Source organism: Cnephaeus nilssonii (assembly GCF_951640355.1).
Source record: "Cnephaeus nilssonii genome assembly, chromosome: 19".
NCBI classification, from domain to species: Eukaryota; Metazoa; Chordata; class Mammalia; order Chiroptera; family Vespertilionidae; genus Cnephaeus; species Cnephaeus nilssonii.
In genome coordinates this window covers 33,416,819-33,432,291 of record NC_137090.1, presented here as the reverse complement: position 1 = coordinate 33,432,291, position 15,473 = coordinate 33,416,819, and the positions used below count along the sequence as shown (strand labels likewise).

The window sequence follows — 15,473 nt, the reverse complement described above, 5'->3', positions numbered from 1 at the left end:
GTTGTTAATATGTACCTGTGAATCTGGAGTTATCATAGATTAATTTTGCCTGTTCATCATCTTCGCATTTTACATACTTCTTCAAGTCACAAGTCAAAATTTCACCTATAAAATACACATTCCACATAACATAGGCAATTTAACTTCACTGTCACAATGTTTTTGTTCTACAGTTTAAATGAAAGGAGGATTGAGTGAGTTACCTGGCCATGACTTTCCTTCTATTTTTTGGGACTTGGGTTCACAGGCTTTATCTTTTTTAACTTTCTTCTTTGCAGTTTCTAAAAGGTATAAAAGAAAATGCCTATGAGTTAGACATTACATATTCTTAAGTTAATGAATAAGAGAAATGCCTTGCATATAGACCACCAAAAACTTTCTTTCAGGTACTTTCCCATATATGCTGTGTCATAATCAACCACAATGATATAACTTAATAATTCTAGTTGTTGAGAGGAGCTCTTTGACAAAAGCTATTTGTTGTACCCCAATTTGGCCATGCAAAATGAGGTCTACTTTCCTAGCCTCCCTGACTATATTCCTATATACTGACCAATGATATGTGCAGGGAAATGATGTGATGCTTATCCATTTTTCTTTCTTCTCACCTGCTGGTCAGAATGTAGACATGGCAGTGAACCATCTTGGTCCATGTGGTTGGAGGAGATACCAGATAGAAGGAGCTGAGCCACTGCTGATTTCATGGGACTGAGCTGTCATAGAACTTTTGACTTTTATATGAGAAAAAAAAGACACCCCTTTCTTATTTAGACACTGTTATTTGTTTTGTTTTTCAGACACTGTCATTTTGGAACACTGTTACACATAGCCAAAATTAAGACCTCACTAACATAACATCTGGTTGAATAGTGCCTCACTACTTTTTTAATGCTATATCCCTATGTAAGGAGAGCCAGAAATTAGTAGCTCTGTTTTATGGAGAAATAAACATAATGCTAAAAAATATTTCAAATTAGTTGATAACTTTTCTTTGGGATGTAGAATTAAAGAGCAGAATTAAAAAAATATATATGCCTAACTGAGATCTTCAGTGGTATTGAGATTGGCTCTTTAAAAGGTTAGAATTTTTTAAAAGAAAAGGTCATAAATTGGCACTTCAGAGGAAAAAATCTTCTGCAGAATAAAATTTGAACTGCAGGGTACCCTCTATCTTAAATACGGGTTTCTGAAACTTTTCTAGAAATATATCTACACTTATAAAAGAGAAATACGTGAATTTACCATACTGCAATGCCCACCAGCCTGCCCAGTGTGGCTCAGTGATTGAGCATTGACCTATGAACCAGGTGGTCATGGTTCTATCCCAGTTAGGGCACATACCTGGGTTGCAGGCTCAATCCCCATTGGGCTTGATCCCCAGCGTGGGGCATGCAGAAGGCAGCAGGTCAATGATTCTCTCTCATCATTGATGTTTCTCTCTCTCCCTTCCTCTCTGAAATCAATAAAAATATATTTTAAAAAATTAAAACCACACTACAAAACAAAGAACTGATTATCTTTTCTACTTGATACTAATCTTTCTATTGTAGTTCAGAAATCATAGTTTCCCTTCATATATTTGCTCCTGAGTATTCTCTTCTTGTGGAAGGATTTCAGTGTGCTCAAAGGAAGTAACCTCCCTAGATGTTTTTACTTTCTTTTGAGATATTACCTTCCCTTGATTGTGAAGTTGAGGCTATGCCCTGTTCTTCTGGAATTGTCTCTCTGAGTGATTCTTGTTCTTCAGTTGACACTTTATGTGGTTCTAGTAATGACATTCTGCGTGATCCTCTGCGTGACCCTTTTGGTGTTAGTACCTCTCTGGAAGATGCTTCTTCTGCAATTGACCCTCTTTGTGATCCTTGTTCTGCTATTGACTCTCTGTGTGATTCTTGTCTTTCAGCGGGCCATTTATTTGGTTCTTCTATTACTGACATTCTGCGTGATCCTTTGCGTGGTCCTCTTCGTGTTACTGACTCTTTAAGATATTCGTCTTCTTCAATTGACCCTCTTTGTGATCCTTGTTCTGCTATTGACTCTCTGTGTGATTCTTGTCTTTCAGCGGGCCATATATTTGGTTCTTCTATTACTGACATTCTGCGTGATCCTTTGCGTGGTCCTCTTCGTGACTCTCTAGGAGTTCCTTCTTCTGCAATTGCCCCTCTGTGTACTCCTTGTTCTGTTTCTGACTCTCTGAGTGATTCTTCTTCTGCAATTGACTCTCTGTGTACTCCTTGTTCTGTTACTGGCTCTCTGCTTGATTCTTCTTTTGACCCCTTTTGTGGTTCTTCTATTACTGACATTCTGCGTGATCCTCTGCGTGATCCTCCAGGTGAACCTTTTTGCGGTTCTTCTATTACTGACATTCTGCGTGATCCTCTGCGTGATCCTGGCCGCACTGTTGCCCCTTTTTGCTGTCCTTGTGCTGTTATTGATCCTCTGTACAGTTCTTGTTCTGCACTTGAGTCTGCGTTTAGATCTTCACTTAAAATTTTGTTTGGGTCTTGTCCTGCAATTGTTCTTCTCTGCTGTTCTGGTAGGCTTGGTAATGGTGGTGATTTTCTATGTTTATCATGTTTATGTAGATCTTCTGGTTTTTTATACAACATACTTTGTTTTTTTCTAGCATTTTTTTCAGACAGTGATGTAGTCATCTCTAAGAACACATTGTCAAAGTCTTCATAAATGTGTTTCTGATTATCCATGTCTCCCCAGAACTCAGGCAACTCTATCTCTTCAAATTCAATGAGTGGCCCTAATGCAAAAGAACAAAGCATTTACCTAAACAATTGCTCTTATATTACAGAATCAGAACTAGTAAATTAATGCAAAAAAGCATTGAGCACAGTGATTATAATATAGGCCTATTACTTTAAATAAGTACCAGTTACCTTTCCCTGCAACACAATAAAAACCAAAAAGGTATCCAATTGAACATAAAAGATGCTCACTGCTGTAAATTAGAAAGTATCCCTTCCTAAAAGTTGTGGTTTTGAAAATTAATAGTTGGAGAGTTGCTTACATTGCCAAGACAAATACAACCTATTCTCTACTTTTAGTCCTTCACAATGAGGTTAGCATGGAATGAGGAAGGGGACACAAGTCTTCCACCTCAAATACCTTTTCAATATCTGCAATATAAAAACAAAAGCATGTCTCTATACATACAATTTTTCACTGGGCTATTTTTTCCCAATATTCATTTCCTTCTTCTCTACCTTTCTTTCTTTCTTTCCTCAGTTCTTTTCCTCAACAACTTATGTGGACATTTGGCTCAGAATTCTAGGGAAGGATTGAATAGCATTCACCAGAATCCAACTGTTAAAAAAAGAATACCACCACCAAAACAACACTGGTCACCTGGACTACAAAGAGTGGGACCAGGCCAAAGATTGCCTCTCCCTTCTAAAACATTTAGTATTTAAGTTACAAAATTGTGACTCCCATGGGTTTAGGGAATACTTTGTGTACATCATCCACAGATTTTTAAGTATCCAAGTAATAAATTATCACACAAAAATAAGACACTGACATTCTTTGGAAAACCCATTCATTCAATGACTTTCTCTTTAAGAAATAAAAATAAAACCGCTATCCCTATTTGTTTTGGTGGTAATATAAAAACTTCACTGTATAAGTACAATAAAGCTGTACAAGTAAAAATGCTTGAGAGAGGGAAACATTTTTATTCAAAATCTTAGAATTCTAAGTTGGACATTAAAACTGGAATTACCATTACCAACTAAAGATCTGAAACATTCAGATTGTTACTAAAACATTTCTTCATTTGAATAAATTTAAAATTGAGTTCTAGCTTGACAACTTTTAGTACTGCACTGTAGTGAAAAATACATCTAGTTGTAATAAAGAGTGAATTTTGTGGGGAATGAACAGCTAGATATAGCTATCATGATCTAAGAGAGACGTGAAGAAATTCCACAGAGATAAAATGGCCTTGTATTATCATATTAGTGTACTTAATAATTTCAGTTTGAGCATACTCTCTCTGAGTGGCACTTACATTGTCTTGGGTTTCGGAATAAACGTCTAAGCATTTTTGGACTTTGGTCATAGAATGTTTCCAGCAAGGCCAATGTCCTCTGCCGATCCAAAAACCCTACCTAAGCAGAAAGTTGGTAATTAGGTGTTATAAGAGGTTTGAAATTTTTATGTAGACAGAATATGGCTTATTGAAATGTTCATCAATACCATCACCACCATTGTCATATAAATAAAATCTGCAGTCAAAGTTGGGAAAGCTATACCTTGCCTCTTTCGGCTCATACTCTATTTTCCCATTCTGTGACATGTCAAAATGCCTTGCACTTAACAGATGCTAAACAAATATTTGTTACTGACGTAATTGTTTAATCTAACATACAATGTTCAATTCTCATCTAATCTGATCTAAGTATGACACTTAGGACAATTAACTGCTCCCTACTTGTTCTTTTTTTTGATATTCTTATTTTGGGAAAAAGTTAATTACAGAAAAAATAAGAAAATGATAAAACTAACACTGTGTTCTCAGCACCCAGAAATGATGATTATTAACATTTTTCTTTGTACTTTAAAAATCTATAACTGAGCCTTGGCTGGTATTGCTCAGTGGTTAAAGCATCGGCCTGCAGACCAAAGGGTTGCAGGTTTGATCCCTGACCCCGGTCAGGGCATATGGGAGAGGCAACAAATCGATGTGTTTCTCTCACATCAATGTTTCTCTCTCTCTTTCTCTCTCACCCTCATTCCCTTTTACTCTCTCTAAAAACCAATAGAAAAAATTTCCTTGGGGGAGGATTAACAAACAAAACCAACCAACCAAATAAACAATATATATAACTGATATCATAGTATATGTATCCTTTTTTAAATTTTTAAAAATTTTTTATAAAGAGTTAATTTGAGCCAAACTGATGACATGCTAGGAAACAAGATCTCAAATGCTCCCCGCTTAAAAAATCTTTTTATAAGCATTTCAGTTATCCTTACAACTGCTCTTATTTACACAACATTGAGATCTGATTCATGTATATAAAGAAATATTGTTTTATTTCTTTTAACTGTATGGTATCCTATCTAATAAAAGAGTAATATGCAAATTGACCATACCTCTGCTATACCATAAGCCACGCCCACCAGCCAATCAGTAGTGAGTATGCAAATTAACCCAACCAAGATGGCTGCAGCCACGGAGCTGCAGCAAGCAGGAGGCTTGGGTTTCTCTGGCAATGGAGGAAGCCAAGCTTCCCTGCCGCCTTGGCCAGCCCAGGCCTACACTCAAGGCTACAAATTTTCAATTATAGAAGATAAATAAATCCCAACAAAAATGGCGGCAGCCACGGAGCTGGAGAGAGCAGGAGGTTTGAATTGCCCCCGGCAATGGAGGAAGCCAAGCTCCCACAGCCCAAGTCTGCCTTGGCCTCCACTACAAAGTTTCAATTATAGGAGATAAATAAATCCCAACAAAAATGGCTGCAGCCAAGGAGTGAGCAGGAGGCTTGGCTCCACTCAAGGCTACAAAGTTTCAATTATAGAAGATTAAAAAAACCCCAGATACCAGGGCCTCTGCTTGGGTAGCTGGGGGGCGTGGCCGGCCTGCAAACCACCACAGGCTCCTTGCCCAGGCCGCCCCACTCCCCAAGAAAACCCCCACCCTGATCTGGGACACCCTTCAGAGCAAACCAGCTGGGCCCTACCCGTGCACCAGGCCTCTATCCTATCTAATAAAAGAGTAATATGCAGATTGACCATCACTCCAACATACAAGATGGCTGCCCCCATGTGGTCAAAGATGGCTGCTTCCATGTGGACACAAGATGGCCGCGACAAGATGGCCAGCAGGGGAGGGCAGTTGAGAGGGACCAGGTCTGCAAGGGAGGGCAGTTGTGGGCAATCAAGCCAGCAGGGGAGGGCAGTTTGGGAGGGACCAGGTCTGCAAGGGAGGGCAGTTGTGGGCGATCAAGCCAGCAGGAGAGGGCAGTTGGGAGGGACCAGGCCTGCAAGGGAGGGCAGTTGGGGGCAACCGGGCCTGCCGGGGAGAGCAGTTAGGGGTGACCAGGCCTGCAGGGGAGGGCAGTTAGGGGTGACCAGGCTGGCAGGGAAGCAGTTAGGCATCAATCAGGCTGGCAGGGGAGTGGTTAGGGGGTGATCAGGCTGGCAGGCAGAAGCAGTTAGGGGCAATCAGGAAGGCAAGCAGGCAAGCAGTTGGGAGCCAGCAGTCCTGGGGTCCCAGATTGGAGAGGGTGCAGGCTGGGCTGAGGGACACCCCTCCCTCCCGTGCACAAATTTCGTGCACTGGGCCTCTAGCTCTATAATATAAAAACATCATAATTTTTAAAAAGCCTTCTTTTGATGGGCATTTAGATTATTTCCAGTATTTTGATACCAAAAATAATGTGTACAATGGATGTCCTTATACATATCTCCTGTGTACATGTATAAACATTTCCCTAGGGTAAATAAATAGAAAGGCAATTAATGAATTGTATACTATGTGCATTATCTTTTCTTTTTACTTTTTACTTATTGATTTTAGAGAGAGAAAGGAAGTGGTAGAAGTGGGGAGAGAAACATTAATTTGTTGTTCCACTTATTTATGCATTCATTGGCTGATTCTTATATGTGCCCTGACCAGGGATCAAACCTGCAACCTTGGCATATCAGGACAATGCTCTAACCGGCCAGGATGTCTTCTTGGAGTTACACCCAGAACTTGTACTGCCATCTTCTCTGCATAACCACTTTCCTTAACATAGGTATTTGGGAATACTCATCACCTTTCCTGTAGCCACAGGAGTGGGACTAACCTCAGGCCCATCTACCTAGACCCTTCTGCAGCACTTTAGCTCTTTAGTGTCATGTTGGATTCAGGACTTCTCTATGAAGCTTGCAGTCTCTGAGCTAAACCCAGGAAAAAAAGCATAAGCCCTGCTGTTCTTAAATTTCTCCTCAACCTATTTAGAATTTCTAAGAGTATCTATAATATTACCTTCAACCCTGATTGGGGCTCGAGGGTGGGGGATCAGATACTAACTCTGACTTAGGGACCCAGACAACCTCTAACCCCTAATCACATCCCCTCTACTACCTCTTCCTTCCATCAGCTGTTCACAATTTCCCAGTGATAGAAAAAGTGCTTTTAATGTCATATTTTGCATTCTTCCTTACTCTATGACTCTTTTAAAATATATATATATATTTTATTGATTTTTTACAGAGAGGAAGGGAGAGGGATAGAGAGCTAGAAACATCAATGAGAGAGAAACATTGATCAGCTACCTCCAGCACACCCCCTACTGGGGGTATGCCCACAACCAAGATACATGCCCTTGACCGGAATCAAACCTGGGACCCTTCAGTCCGAAGGCCGACGCTCTATCCACCAAGCCAAACCGGTTAGGGCTGACTCTTTATTTTATTTTTTTCAGGAGCCCAGGATTTTCAAGTGAAAGTACAGGCTTTTGAACTCTTGTCTCAGCTATTGGTTAAAAATATTCAGAAACTGCTTTATTCTAAACTGTATCTGTCTTACCTACAAGATCAGCACATAACTTCTATTTGAATACTGGGAAGAAATGCAAAAGGCACAACCAAATCTAATTTAATTCCTCTCAATATGACCCTGCTATGTTTGTTATAGCATATGAATTGGTATTAAATTGGCCAACAATGAATACTTGGTATCCAGGCATTTATTGGAGAGTAAAATCTTGACCTCCAAGTCACCAATACTTATTATAAGCTTCGTTAAAAGAAACAATATTCAACAGGACACATAGACATTTCAGATTTTATAAAATATAGTCCTGACCTAAGCCAAATTAGCAGGGATCTGAGAACCTAGACTGCAGTATATTGGCTCCTTCAAGACTTGCTTTTTCTGAATTGCAGTCAGGTGTGGTATCATTTACCTACATTTAAGGTGGTTATAAGAAATTTCTCTAAGAAAGTCATTGTTTCATTTATTATACGTCTGGCATAATGGACTTGCACTTCAACACACAGGGTCCCTTTGTGAGTACTTGTGGGAGGAACTGCCGAGTTTGAACCCCAATTTTCTGTACTTCTTCTTAATATCAGTTTGCATTTATCTTATAAATGCCAATAGAATGTTTGCTCATGTTTCCCTTTTCACATTCACTGCTAGGAAGCTTAGATTTAAACTTGTAGGCAACCTAGAACAAATATTTAGGCAATTATAATATGCATTTTGGGCTTTATTCCCAGCTTCAGTTACTAGCATCTCTTATTTTTCACTTCTTTCATCCTACTTTTAATATATGTTCCTTTCTTGCAATCTTTTATGGAACAGAGGGATACAAACAAAGTTCATAAATATATATCAGTAAAATTTGTACCTATTTTAAAAATCCATTTGGTATTGTAGCACACCAATATCTTCCCAAGTACCATTCTTAGAAATACTTTTTGATATAAACTTTTCTTTTAAAGAAGCAGTATAATAAGATGTAGTAGAATCCCTATTCCTAGCAGCTCTTTTTGATAAGAAGCCACCAGAAAAAGTGAGTAAGCAAAAACAATATTAAGCAACCCATTCTTAAGAATGGGAAAGAGATTTAGAGATAAGTTATATGCTGTGAAATGCTGTGCCATGCAAGGTGTGTTCTATAAGCGGGTACAAGTCTATGGTGAGAAAGATACATAAATTGAAAACAGCATCTAGCAAATTTGAGAAAGTAACAGATGCTAAATCAGAGTTGAATCTGACAATAAAAATATGAGTTGTATTTTGTATGTCCTTTTCCCCCTTAGTAATCCATTTTCACTCAGTATCATTCCACAGCAGATTAGAAATTAAAAACATCACCATTAACAACAAACTAAAAACTGGTCCTTTACAACAAATAGTTTAAGAAACATGGCTTTAAGGGTCTTACCCTACCTTCGCACAGTCACAATGCAGGAAGAGTTCAACAAACATCTGCCTCCGCATATCCGTTTTTATGACCTCCCGGAATTCATCTGCACAGTGGCAAAGGTGCTTAAGGAGTTCTTCAAAGATTTCACTTTTCAAGTCTGCAATGTGAGAAGAGATGTACTGCAGAGAGAAAGAGGAAAAGTGATTGATTTAAAACTGTGCTCTTTCCTTGTTTTTTTCCCCGAGGATTCAGTTGATGTGCATGAAATTAATGGCTGCCATTTCCCCCATATCATTTGCTTGTCATTTAGATAAAGCATTTTATATTAGTGCTAGTCTACAGGCTGTGCAGCAGAGGGAGCTGATCAATACAGTCCCCAACACCACATACCAGTGGGACTAGATATTTTGGAAGCAATTTCCCTTTAGATCACATCAGCACTATATAGGACACAATTTTTACCTTACTGTTTGAAATAGCAGCAGTCATAGAATGTTGCCTGTAAATTACTAGCTCTAAAAATTGAATGCAGCTTTTCTTTTGATGTATGGCATATAAGACTGTCTATTTTCCAAGACTGACTACATTTAATTATTAGAGTGTAAGGGATAGGGATTGTAGGTGGGGTGTTTGTTAGTTTTATATTTTGTGTGTTGTTTTTTTTAAATATTGCAATAAGGATGCGGAGAAAAAGGAACCCTCGTGCACTGCTGGTGGGAATGCAGACTGGTGCAGCCACTGTGGAGAACAGTATGGAGTTTCCTCAAAAAACGGAAAATGGAACTCCCATTTGACCCAGTAATCCCACTCCTGGGAATATATCCAAAGAAACTAGAAACACCAATCAGAAAGGATATATGCACCCCCATGTTCATAGCAGCACAATTTACAATAGCTAAGATTTGGAAACAGCCTAGGTGCCTGTCAGCAGATGACTGGATCAGAAAACTGTGGTACATCTACACAATGGAATACTATGCTGCCATAAAAAAGAAGGAATTCTCATCATTTGCAGCAACCTGGATGGAATTGGAGAATATTATACTAAGTGAAATAAGCCAGTCAATGAAAGAAAAATACCACATGATCTCACTCATTTATGGATAATAAAGAACATTATAAACTGATGAACAAAAAGATAGTTACAGAGACATTAAAGCAACAAACAGACTGTCAAATTACAGGGGGAAAGTTAGGGAGAGGGGGGGTAGATAAGAAATCAAACGAAGGACTTGTATGCATGCATATAAGCATAAACAATGGACGCAAAACTCTGGGGGGTGAGGGCATGTGTGGGTGTGGGGTGGGGGGGTAATGGTAAGATATGTACACATATAATACCTCAATAAAAAAAAATTAAAAAAGAAAAAAAAATAAAATATTGCAATAAGGTATTCTTTGTCTATGATTTTCTGTTTCTTTTGAAAGTGTAGAGTCTGAAACATCTATGATCCTAGGCCATTTAAAAAAAAATAAATTTCCAGTCAAGGGACAAATGCCGCCCCCCCCCCCCTTTTTTTTATCATGTTCAGTTTAAATGCTGTAAATTCTTAGCAAGATGGAAAATGATGCAGATATAAAAGTTGAAGGATCAATATTTGGTGTTCGGGTAACCAGTCCATGGTTGACTTGTTTTGAGATTATATAGACCCAGCTTAAATGTAGTAGGCACATTGTTTTATCTTGAGGAATCCATATTTCTGCCACCACTATTTCAAACTCTTATGATCTTGAGCCATTTTTCTTTGTTCATAATAGTTATTTATTTTATTATTAAATTTCTGGGTTGTCATTGGTTAATAGGATCTTGTAGGTTTCGGGTGTGGATTTCTATGTTAAAAGATCTGTATATTACACCATGTGCCCACCACCTAAAGTCAGATCATCTTGCATCACCATCTATAAGGCCCCCTTCACCCCACCAACACCCTCTTCCCTCTGGCAACCACTACACTGCTGTTTGTGTCCACGAGGTTCAGTTTTTATATTCTACACTAGAGGCCCAGTGCACGAAATTCATGCATGGTGGGGGGGGGATTGTGTGTGTGTCCCTCAGCCCAGCCTGCACCCTCTCCAATATGGGATCCCACACACAATCCAGGACTGCTGGCTCCCAACCTCTCACCTGCCTGCCTGCCTGATTGCCCCTAACCGCTTCTGCCTGCCAGCCTGATCACCCCATAACCACTCCCCTGCCAGCCTGATAGATGCCTAACTGCTCCCCTGCTGGCCTGATTGCCCCTAACTACCCTCCCCTGCTGGCCTGGTTGCCCCCAACTGCCCTCCCCTGCAAGCCTTGTCCCTCCTAAATGCCCTCCCCTGCAGGCCTGGTCACTCCCAACTGCCCTCCCCTGCTGGCCCAGTCGCCCCCAACTGTCCTCCCCTGCAGGCCTGGTCACCCCTAATTGCCCTCCTCTGCTGGCCTGGTTGCCCCCAACTGCCCTCCCCTACAGGCCAGGTCGCCCCCAACTGCCCTCCCCTGCAGGCCTGGTCATTACTCACTGCCCTCCCCTGCAGGCCTGGTCACTCCCAACTTCCCTCCCCTGCTGGCCCGGTTGCCCCCAACTGTCCTCCCCTGCAGGCCTGGTCACCCCCAATTGCACACCCCTGTAGTCCTGGGTACCCCCCAACTGCCCTCCCCTGCAGGCCTGGTCCCTCCAAACTGCCCTCCCCTGCAGACCATTTTGTGGTGGCCATCTTGTGTTTACATGGGGGTGACCATCTTTGACCACATGGGGGCGGCCATCTTGTGTGTTGGAGTGATGGTCAATTTTAATATTACCTCTTTATTATATAGGATATGAATGAAATCATATGATTCTTAGCTTTTTCTGCCTGACTTATTTCACTTAACAAAATATTCTCTGCCGAAACCGGTTTGGCTCAGTGGATAGAGCGTCGGCCTGCGGACTCAAGGGTCCCAGGTTCGATTCCGGTCAAGGGCATGTACCTTGGTTGCAGGCACATCCCCAGTAGGGGGTGTGCAAGAGGCAGCTGATCGATGTTTCTAACTCTCTATCCCTCTCTCTTCCTCTCTGTAAAAAATCAATAAAATATATTTTAAAAAAAAATTCTCAAGGTCGATCCATGTTGTTGCAAATGGCACTATTTTGTCTTTTCTTATGGCTGAGCAGTATTCCATTGTGTATATGTACCACATCTTCTTTATTTAATCCTCTGTTGAAGGACATCTTGGTTGTCTCCATGTCTTGGCCACAATGAATAATGCTTCAATGACCATAGGGGTGCATATATCTTTTCGAGTACATGCTTTCGAGTTTTTCAGGTATATACCCAGGAGAGGGATTGCTGGGTCAAATGGTAGCTCTATTCTTAATTTTTGAGAAATTGCCAGACTACTTTTCCATGGTGGCTATACCAGTCTACATTCCCACCAGCAGTTCCCTTTTCTCTACAACCTTTCCAACACTTGTTATTACTTGTCTTGTTGATAATAACTATTCCAACAGGTATGAGGTGGTATCTCATTATAATTTTTATTTGTATTTCCCTAATTGCTAGTGAGGTTGAACGTCTTTTTATATATCTGCTGGCTATTTGTGTGTCTTCTTGGGAGAGGTGTCTGTTCAGGTCCTCTGACCTGGGTCATTTTTCTTAATGCCTGTTGAATAGATTCCTAGAAGTGGGATTGCTAACTTAGAAGGTAAATGCTTCTGTATTTTTGGTAGGTTTTCATATTGGTCAGGCTTGTACTCTACCCTACCCTACCCTTTTGTGCTCCCACCACTAACATATGAGTGACTATTTCTCCTCAGCCTCACCATTAGTGTGTATTGCCTTCTAGATCTTTGCTAATTTGATGGGTCAAGAACATTACATTCTTGATCTACACCTGAGTGTAATGTCTTGTGATAGAAATGGATTAAGCACTGGAAGAGTTTCTGAGTGGACTCCTCTTGAAAATTTAGCCCAATTCACAGTCAATGATTTCCTCCTCTTACTCAAGCACAGCAGTCACCAAATTTGTACTGGTAGCCAAATTTGTACCGAATAATCCTACTTCCTTAGCCATACATGATTGGACCAGGGAAGGATACTTAACCTAAACAAAGCCATTCAGTTTCTGGAATTTGGAGTGGGGAATGGCCAGTTGGTCTCTGAGAGAGCTTGGATCTATAAATTAAGCTTAAGAATTTGTGGATGGCCAGATTACTCCATGTGAACTGAGAATACTGAGGAAGTCTGTACATAGAGATGGATAAATCAAAAAGCAGAGAGAAAAGTTTTCCAAGTCCCGTTCTAGTCTCTTCTTGAAGCCAGATCATATTCCTGCCCTCGGATTCTGCACATTTCATTTTCAGCTAAATTAACTCAGGTTGGTTTCTGTTTCATGCAATTAAAGAATAGTAACTAATACAGTTTGTTTAAATGAAACATTATGTTGATATATTTCACTGACAATTTTTGAAATGAAGGGAATAGTTGGTATTTTACTTCCTCATTAAATATCATCAGGAAAATTTAGAATGTATTATATAAGAGATACATAGGCTTGAATCCATGCTAATGAATCATAAACCATTATTCAACTGGCTTCCAAAAGAGGAAAATTTAAAGCAGAGCAAAATAGCTTTTCTAAATATTTAGTTTACTTAGCTGACTAAACCACCTAATTGTCGTTATTGTTGATGGATCAATGAACACAGTTAAGGTCATCTACTACCTTGGGAAGTAGAATAGTGTAATAGTTAAGAACTCACATTTTGGGCCTGTTTGGGTTCAAATCTCAGTTCCCATATTTACTGGCTGAGTAACCTTGGGTGAGTCACTGAACTTCCCAGTTTCTTCATTTGTGAAATAGGTATTATAGTAGCTCTCTCACTGGGTCATGAAGAGGATGCTGTGTTTACATAACTTAGGTATTTCATGTAATAGTTTTCTGTAGCCATTGCTCTTATTTCCTTTTGAGCTAGGTTAAAAAAAAAATCGACCAAGAAAGTTTTCTTTATAGAATAAAAGTCTTTTCAGCTAACTTTCATATTTAGAAGGAAAAATCCAATGAGATCAATGGCTCTTAAAGTGGGATCCCTTGACCACGTCACCTGAGAGCTTGTTAGGAGCTCTGAGAGCTTGTTAGAAATGTGAATTTGGGGGCCCTACTCCGACCTACTGAATCAGAAACTACTGCAAACTATCAGCCGGGCAAGTGCATGGCATAGTTTCTCCACTGGGTGGCACCTGTGTACAATATATTGACTCTAAGCCTGCCATTTATTTCATTTTCTTCGTTTCATTGAATGAGTTCTGACAAAATAACCTTAAAACAAAACTTTTTAAAAGCAACTGTCCCTTAAAAAAATTGTCCCAAATATTACTTCTATGTCATATCATATAAGGTGGTTCAGAATTTATTGATTAGATAATCAAATATGTTCAATAAATATTTACATACAAGAAATACCTTCTTGGTTTCTAATTGAAGTAACAGCTCTTCTCTATAATGAAAGAACCTGAACATGTGCTGTTTTCATTTCAGGAAGAGAAGTTGGAAAATATCAGTAAAACTAATAGTAATAGCCCAACCCACCCATTAAAACAAAACTATATAGATAGATATCCACAAAGGAATTATGTAGAATGCTAATGAGTTTGTATCAAGTATTATTAGGTATGCATCACCTTTACCCATTTTCTCCTTTAATTGTATGGATATACATACATGTATACATATATATACACAAACTATATATGGAAATATACATATATGTATTCATATATGATATGTATATACTTGTTGAATTAAAATGAATGAAGGGAGAAAAAAGTAAAACTGACACCATACTTTACAACATTCAATATCAGAAAACAAACAATGCCTACATATTGTTTGGGGGTAAGAAGAAAATGAGACTCAATTATAGTATACTCATCCAAGGTATAATTTTAGGGGCAATATGTAGACATTTTCAACATAAAAGAACTCAGAAAACATAGCATCCATGTGACCTACATGAAAAAACAATTTTACAATAAATTCAGCCAATTTAGAAATGAATCAAAATAAATAACTTAGGAACAGCAAAACCATTGTAAACGGACAGAAAGTGAACCTCAAATCCAATCAAATATTAGACTAAGATTAATCAATTATGGTACTTGTAATTGCAGAAAAGAAAGTGAATGGTATAAATCTAGATAATATTAAAATTATAAAATAAATAATTAAAATTGGAAACACAAGGGAAAAAGGAAGGCATGAAAAAATATTAAGTACCTTTATCTTTTTAAAAAAATATTTTTATTGATTTCACAGAGGAAGGGAGAAGGAGAGATAGATAGAAACATCAATGATGAGAGAGAATCATTGATTGGCTATCTCCTGCATGCTCCCCACTGGGGATCAAACCCTGACCTCTTAGTTCATAAGTGGATGCTTAACCACCTATTTACATACAAGAAATACACCATCTGGGCAATACCTTCATCCATATCCTATATAATAAAGAGGTAATATGCAAATTGACCCTCACGCCCTCACACAAGATGGCCACCCCATGTGATCAAAAATGACTGCCACAAGATGGCCTGCAGGGGAGGGCAGTTAGGGGTGACTGGGATGGCAGGGGAGGGCAG

At 39.3% G+C, this 15,473-nt stretch overlaps 1 protein-coding gene across 1 annotated transcript in view; it reads right to left on the bottom strand.

Annotated features, from left to right (window-relative positions):
- EFCAB5 (EF-hand calcium binding domain 5) overlaps positions 1–15,473 on the bottom strand; it is a gene marked incomplete at both ends in the record, with an annotated part of 99,697 nt that overhangs the window by 46,051 nt on the left and 38,173 nt on the right. The window contains 6 exon segments of the mRNA XM_079798673.1: positions 16–105; positions 204–281; positions 1,567–1,645; positions 1,647–2,755; positions 4,022–4,121; positions 8,903–9,058. Coding sequence (XP_079654799.1) covers positions 16–105; positions 204–281; positions 1,567–1,645; positions 1,647–2,755; positions 4,022–4,121; positions 8,903–9,058 — 1,612 coding nt within the window.